The 16,630-nt window shown below is 57.7% G+C and overlaps 2 protein-coding genes across 3 annotated transcripts in view; one reads left to right on the forward strand and one right to left on the reverse strand.

The window, feature by feature from the left end:
• Positions 1 to 16,630, forward strand: part of LOC311611644 (polymeric immunoglobulin receptor-like) — a 38,963-nt gene that overhangs the window by 10,022 nt on the left and 12,311 nt on the right. For both annotated transcript variants that reach the window (XM_084863980.1, XM_084863981.1), the window contains 2 exons: positions 10,466 to 10,795; positions 12,691 to 13,020. In XM_084863980.1, the coding sequence (XP_084720106.1) occupies positions 10,466 to 10,795; positions 12,691 to 13,020 (660 nt within the window). The remainder of the gene's footprint in view (positions 1 to 10,465; positions 10,796 to 12,690; positions 13,021 to 16,630) is intronic.
• LOC311611655 (CMRF35-like molecule 5) lies at positions 299 to 7,954 on the reverse strand. Its single transcript, XM_084864016.1, has 4 exons — positions 7,426 to 7,954; positions 5,386 to 5,715; positions 3,940 to 4,111; positions 299 to 2,047 (listed from the first exon to the last, which is right to left on the reverse strand). The coding sequence occupies exons 1-4, from the start codon at positions 7,553 to 7,555 to the stop codon at positions 1,825 to 1,827; spliced, it is 855 nt and encodes a 284-aa protein (XP_084720142.1). The 5' UTR covers positions 7,556 to 7,954; the 3' UTR covers positions 299 to 1,824.

A 16,630-nucleotide genomic window follows, 5' to 3' on the forward strand; every position in this document is an offset into this window, starting at 1 on the left:
GTCAAGGGCACATGCCTGAATTGTGGGCTTGATCCCCAGTAGGGGACGTGCAGGAAGCAGCCGATCAATGATTCTCATCATTGATGTTTCTATCTCTCTCTCTCCCTTTTCCTTCCTCTCTGAAATTAAAAAAAAAAAATACATATATATATATATATATATATATATATATATATATATATATATTTATATATATTTAAATGTCTATAGGCATTGATATGGGGTGATTTTGAAAATACAGTAAGTTAAAATAGGCAAGCCACAGACAACACCCTGAGAAGGGGGAAGACCACACACACACACACACGCACACACACACAGAATTTCTTCAAAGGACACACAGACACACAGGATAACCTACCGCCAAACTGCACCCAGACCGGGTGAGCTGGGAAGGAGGGAGCGAGTCTGAATCCTGAATTGAGAGCAATCACGTGACTCACGGAGGTTCACAGCTGAAAACTTTCTGCAGCATCTCACAAATCACTTTTGGGGGCATCCTTTCCTTTGAAGGTCACGCAGAAAAGAAAGTAAGTTTACATAAGATGTCACAAAAAGTGACAGAATATGGCCTGGGCCCTTGCAGTTGGTTGGGCGTCATCCTGTGCACCGAAAGGTTGCTGGTTTGATTCCCGATCAAGGTACACGCCCGGGATGCAGGTTTGCTCCCCGGTTGGGGCACATACAGAGGCAGCCGATCGGTGCTTCTCTCTCTCCCAGTCAAGGAAAACACAACAAGACAGAATATGGATGTGAACTTTTCACCTTTTCATGTTCTGAAGCCCTAAGGTTTACATTTGGCGGGGGTGGGGGGACGGAGGGGAAAGTCCACTAAGTAAACTGAAGCCAGTGGCCTGAAGCAGCCTCTGCTTCTAGCCCACGTCCTTCTCCCTGGCTCTGCAGCAAAGTGAGATTGCTAAACCCGTGTTGCAGGAAGCCACTCAACACGGGAGGGGCAGGTGCGAGCGAACATACAAGATCACACACAAAACCACAGAGAACATGAAGCTTCCTCAGCAAAATAAAATAAAAGAAAAGAAAAGAAAAGAAAAAGAACGAGCAAGGACTTTTATTTTTACTGAGATGCCCCATTGAGAGAAGTTGTTTGGCAACGGAATCCCGATCGGCAGAGCGTTCTCCGACAGGAACCTAAGCTCTCGGTAGAGCATTGCCCACTGTGTCTGCCTTACACGTCCCCGTGGCTGCCTCGCAGAATTGGGTGTCTTCCTGGCCAGGTATCCCGGGGCTGCCCTCCCACTTACGGAAACCTCTCTACCCAGGAGACGCTTCGCCTCCCATTCCACCACATAGGCTCATGGGGAGGCCTGAGGCTGGTTTATCAAGTTCTCCTTGAAGCCAGAGCCATGGAGATGGGTCAGGAGCACGTGACCAAGACAAATCCCCTCAAGGCTTTTGGGGTCTGAGGAGGGCAGACAAGACCCCCACATGGACCCTGCCTCACCATCTGACCCCCCAGAGGCAGGGCCGGCTTTCTGTGGGCACAGCGCCATGCACTGCCCTTATAGACACACTCTGAGCTTTTGGGTTTAATCCAGGCTTTGGACGTATCTGTTGGTCTGGACTCTTGCTTCCTTTATTGGCCGGAGCCCCAGACAGTGTCGTGCTCCATGACCTTGGGCAGAGCCACAGCAGAGTCACAAGGAAATGAGGCATCCACACAGGGAGGACTGCAGGTGCTCCGAGGACCCAGGGCGTGAGGGAGCACCCCGCTTTTCCTGTCTCACTCCTTCGATGGAGACCAGGGTCTGGATCTGTCCGAGAGGGGCAGCCGACTGTTCCCGAGGGCCCTCCTCTCTCCGGGAACTACAGCCACTGCCCACCAGCTGATAAGACAGCAGGGGCTTCTGCTAGTTCCGGGCGAGGGTCTCGATGGTGTGGGGACTGCGGTCTCCTGTGAAGACGGATTGATTTCTCCTTGGAGTCCCCCTGGCTCCTGCTCCGCCACATCAGGGCGCACAGCAGGCCCCCAAGCAGGGGCACCTTGATGACAGTCAGGAGCACCACGTGCAGGTTGCAGAGCAGGAACCTGTGCAGGGAGCGTGGTCACAGGCGTGAGACTCTTCTGGGGCAGCCCCTGTCCCCCTCAAACACCCCCACCTCCCACGGCTCAGACTGGGGTGACAGGCAAGCCCCAGCCTCTCTCCTGGCCAGGAAGGCCCCTCTGAGGGGCTCAGTCCTGCTGCCCAAGGGCTAAGCGGCAGGGGCCGCCCTGCTGGCTCAGGCTGGGGTCCAGCACCCTTTGCCTGTTTCCCTCCTGCCTTTTGGCTCATCTCCCACAATGCATTGCAGCTCACCCCCAGTCTACCCAAGCATTATTTTACTCCTCTCTCCACCCCAGCCGCCCTCGGTACATCCTGCCCATCTAGAAGGTCTGGTCTTTGAAGCAGAGGACGGTCCCGTTCCCTGTAGGCACAGCTATCTCTGTGCGGCTCTGACCACCCACTAGTGAGGTGCACTTGCTCATGTATCCCTCTTGGTGGACACCTGGCCCAGTGAGACAACTGGGGCCCAGGTTCCTATCCGGGTACAAGAATCTGATCCCCTCGCCCTACGCCTCATCCCCTGTCCCTCAGCCTGCCCTGAGCAGGGTGAGTCATGCTGATGTCACTGACCGTTTTCTGGAGGGAGGGAGGGAGGGTGTCACGCGTCCTAAAAATATCCACTGCGCGCTCTTCACAAGTCGTGCTCCCCCCGGCACCCAACCCCCCTCCCCCAATACCCCCGTTTCCTCCTGTGCTTCTCCAGCCTCGATAAAAGCCCCGCCCTCTGCACCCTCCACTCCACAGAACAGCCACTTTCTGAACCTGACAAAGCCGGTCCTGAAGCCCCATTCAGGCTCAGCACTGAACCAACTGTCCAGCAGGGTCCGGCCCCCAGGAATGGGACCCTGGAGGGAGGAAGGGGCTGGGCTGGAGCAGGAGAGTGAGCGCCTGGAGGGCGATCCTGAGAGGCTGGCACCCCGGGCAAGAAGGGAGCCTGACCCTGGATCTCGGGGAGCCCACTGGGCTGTGATGGGATGGATGGGGGCTGGGGATGTGTGCTCTTCGATGGAAGAACTCATAGACTGCCCTTCGGGAGCCCCTGGAGGGCGCGGACCTCAGGGTGATGCCCTCAGCTTCCCACCCCTTCCTCTCATCGCCCCAGCCTGCGGGGGGAGGAGGGCTGGAGCAATGAAGCATGTTTCTACCCGGGACTGTGGCAGAATAATGATCCCCAAAGACCCCCTCACCCCCGGGACCTCTGAGTGCGTTACGCTACGTGGCAAAGGGGCATTCAGGCTGCAGGCGGACTTCAGTCACTAACCAGCTGGCTGAGAGGTGAGGAGATAGATTATCCTGGGTTATCTGGGTGGATCCCAGGCTCTTTGCAGGTGGGCGATGGGGCCACGAGCCAAGGAATGTGGGTGGCCCCGAAAAGCTGGAGAAGTCGGTGGACGATCCTTCCCTGGCCCCTCCAGAGGGACTCCGCCCTGCCAGCACCTTGATGTTAGTGCAATGAGCCTCCCCCCAGACTTCTGACCTCCAGAACTATAGGACAAAGGCGAGCTTATTCTAAACCACTGAGTTAGCGGTGATTTGTTACAGCAGCCACAGGACACTAATACAGCGTACCTTCCTCCTAGCGCACTTGAGGCTGAACCCCACTACAGTTGCTTCATGTAGGGGAGGAGGGGGGGAACCAGAGGGAGCCAGAGCCTGAAGCCCCTTGAGGGCTTTGTTTAGGTTCCACGTGGGGAGGGGGGGCTCCTTAAGCCTGCAGAGGTCAAAGGTTGCCGTGGAGGTGCAGTGCAGGCTCTGCTGTTTCTCTCCTGCACGGGGCACCTCAGAGTGGCGCCGTGGGGGTCCCTGACAGAGCACCCCTAGGGGGGCAGTCACAGGGGGTGGCGGGGAAGGCCTGCAGGGGCCCAGCTCTGCTCACCTGGTGAGGGATCTGGTGAGAACTATGCTGCTGTTGCTGCTCTGGGTGATGGGAGGCGAGGCCGCCAGACTGACCCATGCGGTTTCTGTCACAGATTCAGCCGTGTACAGTGATGTCAGTTCAGTCATACCTGTTGTCTCCAGTTCAGCCGGTTGTGTTGTCACAGGCAGCGCTGCATGTGTTAACAACATAAGTTCAGCCATGGTGGTTGACACAGGCCTAGCCGTTTTGGGGACCTGGGTACAGGCGTGTCTGCTGTCTGTGCGTACGTTTAGTGGGAGCGAAGAGGGGGTGGTTTCCCTGATTCCCAAAATGGAGACAAGACCGCAGGCTCAGGAAGCGGACCTGGGGGCGGGGCTACCACCTGACTCTCCTTCCGGGTCTCTGAGGCCAGGGGAGCTCAGGTACTTCCGGGCCAGGCGTGGCTGAGCCCAGAGGCCCCGTCAGGGCTCAGAGGCAGCCAGGGGAGGCCTGTGGGAGCCCCTGCCCTGTGGTGAACCCTTCCCTTCTGCCACTAATGAGCTCAGAGTCCCTCGCCCCCTCCTTTGCTCTTCATATGTTTTTTAAATTTGATTTTAGAGAGAGGGGAAGAAAGAGAAAGAGAGACAGAGAGAGAGAGAGAGAGAGAGAGAGAGAGAGAGAGAGATCAATTGGCTGCCTCCCATATAGGTTCCCACCAAGGATCAAACCTAAAACCTGGCCTAGCTGCTGAATTGAAGGGTCCCGGGTTCAATTTAGGTCAAGGGCATGTGCCCGGGTTGTGGGCTTGATCCCCAGTAAGGGGTGTGCAGGAGGCAGCCAATCAATGATTCTTTCTCATCATTGATGTTTCTCTCTCTGTCCCTCTCTAATTTTCTCTGAAATCAATAAAAATATATTAACAAACAAACAAATAAAATACCTGAAACCTAGTTATGTGTCCTGACCAGGAATTGAACCAGTGACCTTCCGGTGCACGGGACGATGCTCAACCAACTGAACCACACTGGCCAGGGCTTCTTTGCTCTTATGGAGCCAGAGGAGGGAGAGGAAGGGGGGGTGGGCAGGAAGAGGGCCACTTGTCCAGTGGCTGAGACAATCAGATAAGGGCTTTCCAACATCCCACTCCTCCCTGCACGGCCCACAAGGCCCCGGGGTTGGTCGGGCTGGGGCTGCTCTGAGGATAGAGGCAAAGCCCAAAAAGCCTGGAGAAGAGGAACCTGGCTCTGGACAAGCCTGCCCCCGTGCAGCGGCCCTTCTCTGCCCCCTGGTGACACTGGATGGAGGCGCACAGACATGCTGAAGCTGGCTCTTTCCGTCACCAGACTCTGCGTATCCCCCCAAGCACGTATGTGAGTACACATGTGGTCTCCTGCCTCCTCCCCACCTGTCAGTGCAGGCAGAGGGAGCCTTCTGTCTGCTCCATGGCCGGCCCCAGGCTCCGAGGACCGGAGGGGCGGGTCCTACCTGGACCAACGTACACGCGCACTTGGTGGCCCAGGTCTATTCCTGGCCTCTCCATTCCGCACCAGTAGACGTCCTGGTCGCTCTCCCGGAGCTCCTCCATGGTCACCGTGAACAGGCGACTGCGGTGGTTGTCCTGGATGGACATGCGGCCGCTCCTCACCATCCCGTCGGACCCCGTGGTCTTAAGGAGGGTGTGGCAGGAACCCCAGGCCTCTCCGCGGCACCACCACTTGGAGTAGCTTTCATAGCCTGGGTCATAGCGGCACTGGATGTTCGCCGAACCCCCTCGGGGACCGCTCACGGACCCCGGGCCGGACATGGAGAAGCAGCCTGCAAAGCAAGCCCAGCTCGCACCCCTGCTCGCAGCCAGGGCTGGCGGGCTTCGGGCCCCGCCTCGGGCCACCGGCAGCCTCTGGGTGCTCACACCCGGCCTCCTGCTTATTCCTCAGTCCCCGGCAAGGTTCCCTTTCCGGTCACCCCTCCTGCGAAGGTCCCTTTGGGATCTGAATGCCCAACACAGGCCTCTGCCTGCTCCCCCCCGCCCCGTTCCGGGGATCCGCCCCTCCTGCTCTCCTCCTCCCCCACCTGCCCTCAGGCTGCAGGCTTTCTTCTCCTCCTCCTCTTTAATCCTCACCCGAGGGCATTTTCCCACTGGTTTTCAGAGAGTGGAAGAGGGAAGGAAAGACAGAGAAAAACAGTGATGTGAGAGAAAGAACGACTGGCTGCCTCCTGCATTGGCCCTGACCAGGGCCTGGGCCAGGGAGAAGCCCGCCACCGAGGTACATGCCCTTGACCGGAATTGAACCCGGGACCCTTTGGTTTGCAGGCCAACAGTTTATCTACTGAGCCAAACTGGCTCGACCCGCAGGTTTATTTGTGAATCCTAGAGCGATGAGGTTATATCTGGGCCTCCTCCATCCTACATACTTAATGCCCTCACCCTCTGACTCTGCACAGGGGATAGAGCTGCAGGAACTAAACACACACTCATGCACACACACACACACTCACTCACACACTCATACACTCACACACACTCACACACTCACTCACACACACACACACACACACTCACAGCACACACTCACACACACACTCACATACAGCACACACACTCACAGCACACATCATAAACACTCACACACTCGCACTCACACACACATACTCACAGCACACACTCACACACACACACTCACAGCACACACTCACACACACACACTCATAGCACACACGCACACACACGCTCCCACACACTCACACAGTCACACACTCACACAGTCACACAAACACACTCACACTTTTTTCCTTTTTACCTTGAAAACCATTCTCTTTGTGTCTTCAGACCTTGGCACAGCGTTCCCTCCCACCGAAGGTTCTTGGCGTTGAAGGAATCAAACCCTTACCCCATCCCTCCAGGCTCAGTTCAAGGATCCTTTCTCCTATGGTTCCCAGATTCTGTGGCCAACAGAGCCCTCCCGAAGCCGCCGGACCACTTTGTCCTGTCTCCGTCACTCCCTGACCTCGCTGGATGACCTTCTGGCCATGGTTCCACCGGAGACAAAACTCGGGCAGCGGGTGAGTGACTGAACCCACGGTCCAGAGCGCCTGCCCACCCTGGCCTCGCTGCCCGTCCCTCCCTGGACCTGAGCGCTTTCCTGGAGGCTTTCTGCAAGCCCCACCAGCTGCCAGGCTTTGGAACCACCCAGACCCTGATCCCGGTGTGACAGGGTGGGTCTGGGCCGGAGCCCGAGCATCGGTGTTCCTGAAAGCTGCTGAGAAGGATTCCCCACGACCCGTCCATCTGGTCCAAAGCACAGCCCGGCTGAGAGACACTGGCCGGAGGGGCCCTTGTGTTCGCTGGGTTTCTGTTTCTCTCCTGCACCTACAGAGCCCCTGACAGGTAGAAGCACCTCGGTTTCCACTTCACCCAAAGGGGCCTGGATGCTGACAGGGCCCTGACGTGTCCTGCCCCCCGGGACAGACCCTCTGGCTTCCTGCCAGCCTCGTCACCCCAGCTCCTGAGACCCCGGCCCCACTCACCTGGGACGATGAGGAGGAGCAGGGGTGGGAGCAGCCACATGGTCACCGCCAAATGCCAGTGCCCTCCTGAGGGGAGCCAGGTGCTCACTGCCCTCGATTTGTCTAAGTCGGAAAATTTTGTTTCTCTCATCGACTTCTCTTAAATTTCCTTCTTCCGTCACTTCCTCATTTCCTTAGGTAGCAGACAGGCAGTGTCATCATTTGCGAGCACATGGTTCAGTGATTCCAATGCTTTGGGGGAGGCAAAGCGTCCAGGCCTGGCCAGGGTCCATCTGGAGCGTGTGTGTGTGAGGAGCTGAGAAGGAGGCTGCAGGCACAGCTGCAGGGCGAGCAGCGGGCCCTGGGGAAGAGCCCAGAGCTCAGGCCAGGGAGTGACTGACCGGAGCTGGGAGTGCCCTTTGCGGGGGACGCAGCCCTCAGGGCTCATTCCCAGTCTGGCCCAAGGGACAGCCCCATCCTGGCCCCACTGCAGGCAGCCCCACCACAGGCCACTCAGACCCCCTTCCTGCCCTGGGCCATTGTCTCCTCTGAGCTGGACCCCCTGACCAAACCGCCCCCCACCCCCACCCCAGGACAGCTTCCTCCCAGGTCCTGAGTCACTGTCAGGCCTTGGGGACATGATGGGGAAGGAAAAGTGGCTTTCTGTCTTCCATGCCTTTTCCCCTACATCTCTGCAGTTCCGCTGGCTGTGGGTCTTGACAAACTCACTGTGTGGACACGGCTTATGCTGAAGAGCCTCTCCCCGCCCCCTCCAGAAGCCCCCTCCCTCCTTCTCTCTCACCGGTCCTCTCCCTCTCCTGCTCCCCCCCCCCACCCGCTGGCCCCCCAATCTCCTGGAGTCTGTCCTAGAATCTCTTGTCTCCGGGGAGTGTCCCTTCCCGGCTGTGTGACATCACCTCTGAGCAGAGGACCGTCCCAAACACACCCTCCGCCACCCCATCTCCTGGTCGCTAATCGGCTGTCACTGGCGATGCCGAGAAGCCACAGCCAGTGACACACGGAAGGGCGTGGGGGAAAGCACCCAGGACTAAAGGAGGCTGAAGCCTCTTCTTCCTCATAACGTCCCCAAGGCCCTGATCATTGCGTCCTCGCCAAAGGCACTCCCAGCGGGAGTCAGTCACTCCCCCACCCCGAGCTCTGGGCTCTTCCCCGGGGCCGCTGCTTGCCCTGCAGCTGTGCCTGCAGCCACCTTCTCAGCTCCTCACACACACACTCCAGATGGACCCTGGCCAGGCCTGAACGCTTTGCCTCCCCCAAACCATTGGAGACACAGCAGCCACGTACTTGTAAATGACAACACTGACTGTCTGCTACTTAAGGAAATGAGGAAGTAACTGAAGGTAAAAACTTAAGGGAAGTAGGTGAGAGAAACAAAACACAATGACTTAGACAAATCGAGGGCAGTGAGCACCTGGGCTCCCCTCAGGAGGGCACTGGCACTTGGCGGTGACCACGGAGGGAGCCCAGAGGCAGGACAATGTGGCTGCTCCCACCCCTGTTCCTCCTTATTGTCCCAGGTGAGTGGGGCCGGGGTCTCAGGAGCTGGGGTGACGAGGCTGGCAGGAAGCCAGAGGGTCTGTCCCAGGGTGGTGGAACACGTCAGCGATACTGGCAGAGCCCTGTCAGCATCCAGGCCCCTTTGGGTGAAGTGGAAACCGAGGCGCTGCTCCCTCATAGGGGCTCTGTAGGTGCAGGAGAGAAACAGAAACCAGCGAACACAAGGGCCCCTCCGACCAGTGTCTCTCAGCTGAGTTCTGATTTGGACCAGATGGACGGTTTGTGGCGAATCCTCCTCGGGGGGCTTTCAGGAACACCAATGCTCAGGCTCTGGCCAAGACCCACCCCATCACACGAGGCTCAGGGTCTGGGTGGTTCCAAAGCCTGGCAGCTGGTGGGGCTTACAGATGGAGCGGGGAAGCCTCCAGGAAAGTGCTCAGGTCCAGGGAGGGATGGGCAGGAAGGCCAGGATGGGCAGGCGCTCTGGACCGTGGGTCCAGCCACTCATCCACCTGCCTGAGTTTCGGCTCCGGTGGAACCAAAGGCCAGACCGTCATCCAGTGAGGTCAGTGCAGTGACGGAGTCGCATGGAGTCGTATCACAGGGAGGGAGACCAGGAGGCTATTTCTGGGCTGAATGTTAAGTCCTTGGGTAGAGCTGGGGCTGGATGCTCAGAGAGGACAGGGTCTAGGGGGGTGAGGCCATTGGGCTGCCCAGCTCTGCTGCTTCTCATCCTCCCAGGTGAGCAACCAGGGAAGGGGATCCACAGCCTCGGGGCGGGTTGCCCTGGGTCCTCCTGGCTCACCCCGGAGAACCTCCCATCTCTAGGTCTGCACCCATGAGGGCTCATGAGCTTGTCCCTTTTCTCACTTTTTAGCTCTTGCTTGAATCCTTTCTAGTAGGTTTAAGAAAGACACATGAGGCTGTATCTTCAGTGCTTTTATCTTATAAGATCACTTGTTCTAGAAAACTGGCACTGAAATGTACGGCGAGTCAATGGAGAACATGGAATCAGTGTGATATGGATTCCATAGTTGGCATCACTGCTTTGGTCAAGGTCAAAGACCCTGCAGCCGGGGTGCTTGCTATGGAACCACTAGACCCACTAGGAGCGGCCTCTGCACAGCCAGGGGAGCGGGTGCTTCAGCTGGACCTCCTGAGGCCACCAGCGCAGGTCAGGAGCAAGCACCCTCGTGTGGAAATGGGTTCCCTTGCACTTCCTCTCGGAGAGACCAGCTTAACACAGAGATGCAGCAAAAGGACAACGATTTAGGGGCCACAGGGAGCAGAAGGGAATGAATTATAGGAGGTAATGATTGCTCAGAGTCAATGCCTTTGTTTCCTTGAGCTCTGCTGTTGCTCTGAGCCAGTGGCATTTTGAAGGACAAAGGTCTGCATTGTGGCAGGTGAATTCCTTCTTTAACTGTGTCCCACTCATCAGGCCTTGAACTTGTTGGAACTGCTCCAAGACAGGTGGCTGTGGCTCTGGTCTCAGGGTGGAGATGAGGGTGTAATATGACAGGTACATGGATTTGTTTTCCAGGCTCATCAGTTGACATCTCGGGTCCAGAAGCAGTGAGAGGTCTGGAGCGGGGATTGCTGACTGTGCAGTGTCACTATAAACCAGAGTGGGAGGCCTCCAGGAAGTGGTGGTGTCGAGGGGCTGATTCCGGCAGCTGCAAAACCCTTCTCATAACCAATGGATCAGCGTTTGGGGTGAAGGAGCGTGTGTCCATCAGGGACGATAAGAGAAACCACACGTTCACTGTGACCATGAAGGAGCTCAGGCGAGAAGATACAGACACTTACTGGTGTGGGGTCGAGAGAACTGGACGTGACCCTGCGGTCCCTGTTAGAGTGACCATTGACCCAGGTAAGAGCACGTGCATGTGTGTCTGTGTCCTTTCAGGGCCTGCTCTGCCCTGGTCCCTGAGGTCCCTCTCCGGTGACTGAAGGTCCCTCACTCAGATGAATTTCCACAGAGGGCGTTGGTCCTGAAGTCTCAGGGAACCCCGGCTTCTCACATCGGTTGGGAGGTACAGGGCTTCTCTTAGATGCTCTTGGGGCTCCCAGGACCTCCCCAAGATGGGATCAAGCCTTTCTGGGCACATTTTTCCTCCGCACTGCTCATCGCCTCAGTCCATTGCCCTTGGAGACCACGGGGATGGCCCCAGGTTTAGCTCATGGGCAGAAGGAAGCCTCTTCTGAGGGAACAGGTTCCTGCCAAGGCTTCCCTGGCACCTCTGGTGCCCTGGTGTCCCTCTCTTCCTGAAATTCCATCATGAGCCATTGACACATCTGGGCTCAGAGACTCTCTCTTCCTAAGACCTTCTAGAACAGATGCTCCTGGGAGCATCCAGGTGTGAACAAGTGTATGTGCTGGGCTCTGCTCCTGCCCACCCTCGGACAGCCAGCACCAGCTCACAGCGCACTTATGGCCGGGAGGGAACACACTCACAGTGCCCCCACCACACCTGGAACCCGGGAGGCCTGGGTAGCTGCCAAGTGCAGCACCTTCCTCTTCTCATGGGACCTGGAGAAGGATCCTGAGAAGGAGCTATCCCATCACAGAAACTTAAAAACTTGTCCAAAGCTGACCCCCAGCTGCCCTGGACCTGAGGCAGCCCTGGGCCCCTTCACCTTTCCATGGCCCACAGCCAGTGACACACCAAGGGCCTGGGAAAAGGAAAACAGGACAAAATGAGGCTGAAGCCAAAGACCACTTCTTCCTCATAATGTCCCCAAGGCCCCGAGCGCTGCATCCTCCCCAAAGGGCAATCCCTGCGCGAGTCGGTCACTCCCCCACCCTGAGCTCTGGGTGCTTCTCAGGGGCCGCTGCTCGCCCTGCAGCTGTGCCTGCAGCCACCTTCTCAGCTCCTCACACACACACTCCAGATGGAACCCTGGCCAGGCCTGGATGCTTTGCCTCTCCCAAAACATTGGAGACACAGCAGCCACGTACTCGAAAATGATGACACTGCCTTTCTCCCACCTAACGAAATGAGGATGTGACATAAGGTAAAAATTTAAGGGAAGTAGGTGAGAGAAACAAAACACAACGACTTAGACAAATCGAGGGCAGTGAGCACCTGGCTCCGCTCAGGAGGGCACTGGCATTTGGCGGTGACCAGGGAGGGAGCCCACAGGCAGGACCATGTGGCTGCTCCCACCCCTGCTCCTCCTCATGGTCCCAGTTGAGTGGGGCCGGGGTTTCAGGAGCTGGGGTGATGAGGCTTGCAGAAAGCCAAAGGGTCTTTCCCTGGGGTGGGGGGAGAGGGACATGTAAGGGCCCTGTCAGCATCCAGGCCCCTTTAATTGATGTGGAAACTGAGGCACTGTTCCCTCACAGGGGCTCTGTAGGTGCAGGAAAGAAACAGAACCCCAGCGAACACAAGGGCCCCCCTGGCCAGTGTCTCTCAGCCGAGCTGCGCTATGGACAGAGATGGACAGATTGTGGCAAATCCTACTCTGGGTCTTTCAGGAACACAGATGCTCGGGCTCCAGCCCAGACCCACCCCGTCATGGCGGGGCTCAGGGCCTGGGTGGTTCCAAAGCCTGGCAGGTGGTGGGGCTTGCAGCTGGAGCGGGGAAGCCTCCAGGAAAGCCCTCAGGTCCAGGGAGGGATGGGCAGGGAGGCCAGGGTGGGCAGGCCTGCTGGACTGTGGGTCCAGCCACTCATCCACCTGCTCACAGGGCAGGTGGCTGTGGCCCTGGTCTCAGGGTGGAGACGAGGGTGTAAGATGACAGGTACATGGATTTGTTTTCCAGGCTCATCAGGACAAATCTCGGGTCCAGAAGCAGTGAGAGGTCTGGAGCAGGGATTACTGACTGTGCAGTGTCAGTATAAACCAGGGTGGGAGAACTCCAGGAAGTGGTGGTGTCGAGGGGCTGATTCCGGCAGCTGCAAGACCCTTGTTATAACCAATGGATCAGCGTTTGGGATGAAGGAGCGTGTGTCCATCAGGGACGATCAGACAAACCGCACGGTCACTGTGACCATGACGGAGCTCAGGCGAGAAGATACAGACACTTACTGGTGTGGGTTCGAGAGAAGTGGACATGACCCTGCGGTCCCTGTTAGAGTGACCGTTGACCCAGGTAAGAGCACGTGCATGTGTGTCTGTGTCCTTTTAGGGCCTGCTCTGCCCTGGTCCCTGAGGTCCCTCTCCAGTTACTGAACTCACTCAGATGAACTGCCACAGAGGGGGGTGGTCCTGAGGTCTCCGGGAACCCCAGCTGCTCACGTGGGTTGGGAGGTGCAGGGCTTCTCTTAGATTAGGGGTGTTGAACTCAATCAGAGAAGGGGCCAAAATCTAAAATCCAGCCTAAATCGCGGGCCGAATGGTTTACTGAACAGTCATAAACTGACAATGTCATAAACTGACAGCGGAGTGCAGTGATGACAGCGCGGTGCGGGCCACGTTGCAAGGCCTGGCTGGCTGGATTTGGCCCGCGGGCCTTGTGTTTGACATATGTGTCTTAGATGCTCTTGGGGCTCAAGATGGGATCAAGCCTTGCTGGGCACATTTTTCCTCCGCACAGCTCATCGTCTCAGTCCATTGCCCTTAGAGACCATGGGGATGGCTCCAGGTTTAGCTCATGGGCAGAAGGAAGCCTCTTCTGTGGGAGCCAGTTCATGCCAAGGCTTCCCTGGGACCTCTGGTGCCCTGGTGTCCCTGCACTTTCTGGAGTTTGGGGCCCGGGCTCATAGCTGATGTTCCCACTCTTTGTCCATATGTGATCTCAGCGGAAAGAGGCCCAGCATGGGTAGGGTGCTGAGGTTCACTCCTGAGGTCTTGCCTCCACAGACAAACAGTTGCATTCTGGGTGCCTGAAATCCCATCATGAGCCATTGACACATCTGTGCTCAGAGACGCTCTCTTCCTAAAACCTTCTAGAACAGATGCTCCTGGGAGCATCCAGGTGTGAACAAGTGTATGTGCTGGGCTCTGCTCCTGCTCACCCTCGGACAGCCAGCACCAGCTCACAGCGCACTTATGGCCAGGAGGGAACACACTCACAGCACCGCCACCACACCTGGAACCCGGGAGGCCTGGATAGCTGCCAAGTGCAATATCTTCTCTTCTCACGGGACCTCGAGAACGATCCTGAGAAAGAGCTACCCCATCACAGAAACTTAAAAACTTGTCCAAAGCTGACCCCCAGCTGCCCTGGACCTGAGGCAGCCCTGGGCCCCCTCACCCTTCCAGGGCCTGCTCAATGTCCTCTTGGACCTGTGCCCAGACTCGACTGCCTCTGAGGCTCTGAGGCTCCCAGTAGCCAAGGAGATATGAGTGGTCCAGCAGGAGACCCCATCCCAAGGCTCCCTTCCAGGCCCCACAGGCTAGGGCAGCCCACATTCCTCCCCAGCTCCAAGTTACATGCAGGACTGCAGGGGGTGGGGGGGGGGGTGTGAGGAGGAGGAAAGGAAGTGTGGGGGGGTTAGCAGGAGAGTGGAATGTAATCTGTTCTGTATGACACGCAACAACTACAGTGCTGACCTCCACCACCACCTCACCTCCACTGTGAACACATTCACAGATTCCCCAGAACACACCACTGGCTCCCCGACTGTGACCAGCCACCACTCCGACGGCAGGTAAGTCAGCTTGGACGGTGATGTTCCTTCTGGCTCATTTGTCCCCAACTTCTCTCACACAGACATGGGGCATCCCCCCGGAGCTCAGAGCGTGGGAGATGGACGAGCAGGCATTCAGGGCAGAGGGCGTGGCCAGGATGTGTGGGCACGGGTTTCATGGGGCCACAAGCCCTTTGGTCCAAATTCTGGGAGAACAGGGAGGCCCTGGGGAAGTCTTTTCCCCCCCTGGTTACTCTTTTGGCAACAGCAGAGATCCTGATAGGCCCTAGATAGGTCTCTAGAGCCCCTGGCCGGTCACAGAGGACGTTCCTGTGTGTTATTCTGTTCATGTGTTGACATTGCCCGTGACCACCTCAGGGGGAGGGAACAGGCAGATGGACATACACGTTCCTATTTTACAAAAGAAGAAACTGAGCCAGGCTCATGTTTCCCAGCTCCGCAGTCATAAGAGCTTTCTGGAAGTTGAGAGGTCTCTTTCGTTTCTCCCTTCCCCCTCCTTGGCCCTCTCGCTTTGCCTTTAGATCCGCTGTATCTTCTGCTGCTGGGCCTTCCCACAGTCTCTATGGGACATCCCGTCCTTCCAACCCAGGGGGGCCTTTGCCCTCTCCCATTTGCTCTCTTTTTTGAGAGTTGCTTTCTACCGAACTAGTTACTTACTTACTTTTTAAGGCATGTTCTTAATGATTTTATTTATTTATTTATTTATTTATTTATTTATTTATATCTATCTTTATTGTTCATGTTATAACAAAGGTTCCTCATTTCTTCCCCCCTCCACCAAGTTCCCACCCCACCCTCCGCCCCCTCCCCATCCCCCATTGTCCTCATCCATAGGTGCACAGTTTATGTTCAGTCTCTTCCTCCCTCCCTTTCCCCGATAGTAAATCCCTTTTCTGATAGTAAATCAGTTACTTAGCATTTTCTCATATCAATAATACCTCCACATGCCCAATGATACACTTCACACAAAAGTCTTTTCCAAATAGGTCAACCAGCCTCATCTAGGCCCCACCCAAGGTACTCACAGATCAACACCCCAGGGCTATACTAACTCAACACATCCAGATCTAAGCCTTCATCACTTGATTCAGCAGACCCTCAAGTTCCCGCAAAAGTTTCCAGCCATGTCTGAGAGGCAGCCGTGGGGCAGGGGCAGGCGAGGAGCGAGCTGTTCCGGGCCTGGCTGCTCCCAGCCTGGCCTCTGTTGCTCTGGTTCATTGAACAACCAGCTGCTCCGGGTCTGGTCACTGCCGCTCCCGACCTAGTTGCTCTGGACTTGGCACCGGCTGCTCTGGGCCCGGCTGCTCAGGGCCCGGCCGCTCCAGGCCTGGCCACTCCCAGGCTGGCAGTTGCTGCTCCGGGCCTGGCCGCACCAGACCTGGCTGCTCCGGGCCTGGCCGCTCCCAGCCTGGCAGCCGCTTCTCCGGGCCTGGCCACTCCCAGGCTGGCAGTTGCTGCTCCGGGCCTGGCCGCACCAGACCCGGCTGCTCCGGGTCTGGCCGCTCCCAGCTTGGCAGCCACTGCTCCGGGCCTGGCCTCTCCCAGCCTGGCAGCTGCTGCTTGGGCCTGGCTGCACCCGACCCGGCTGCTCCGGGTCTGGCCGCTCCCAGCTTGGCAGCCACTGCTCCAGGTCTGGCCGCTCCCAGCCTGGCAGCTGCTGCTCTGGGGCTGGCCACTCCCCGCCTGGCAGCTGCTGCTCTGGGCCTGGCCGCACTAGACCCGGCTGCTCCAGGCCTAGCTGCTCCCAGCCTGGCAGCCGCTGCTCCGGGCCTAGGTGCTCCCAGCTTGGCAGCTGCTGCTCCCGGCCTGGCCACACCAGACCCAGCTGCTCCGGGCCTGGCCGCTCCCAGCCTGGCAGCCGCTGCTCCGGGCCTGGCCACACCAGACCCGGCTGCTCTGGGCCTGGCTGCCCTGGGCCCGGCCGCTCCGAGCCTGGCCGCTCCCAGCCTGGATGCTCCGGGCTTGGCTACTGCTGTTCTGGGCCTGGCTGCTCCTACCCGGCTGCTCTGGGCCCGGCTTCTCCGGGCCCGGCCACTCCAGGTCTGGGTGTTCCTGGACTGGCCACCCTGGGCTTGGCCGCCTCCTCCTCAGGCCTGGCTGCCACTGCCC

Source organism: Pipistrellus hanaki (assembly GCF_964339955.1).
Source record: "Pipistrellus hanaki genome assembly, chromosome: 16".
In the NCBI taxonomy this organism is placed as follows: domain Eukaryota; kingdom Metazoa; phylum Chordata; class Mammalia; order Chiroptera; family Vespertilionidae; genus Pipistrellus; species Pipistrellus hanaki.

Bases quoted from the DNA above. Each gene is read 5' to 3' on its own strand.
- LOC311611655 (XM_084864016.1), bottom strand. From the start codon at position 7,555: ATGAGAGAAACAAAATTTTCCGACTTAGACAAATCGAGGGCAGTGAGC. The intron at 5,716-7,425 runs GTGAGTGGGGCC...CTTGCTTTGCAG, and splicing joins GCTCCTCCTCATCGTCCCAG to GCTGCTTCTCCATGTCCGGC. The intron at 4,112-5,385 runs GTAGGACCCGCC...TAACACATGCAG, and splicing joins GCGCGTGTACGTTGGTCCAG to CGCTGCCTGTGACAACACAA.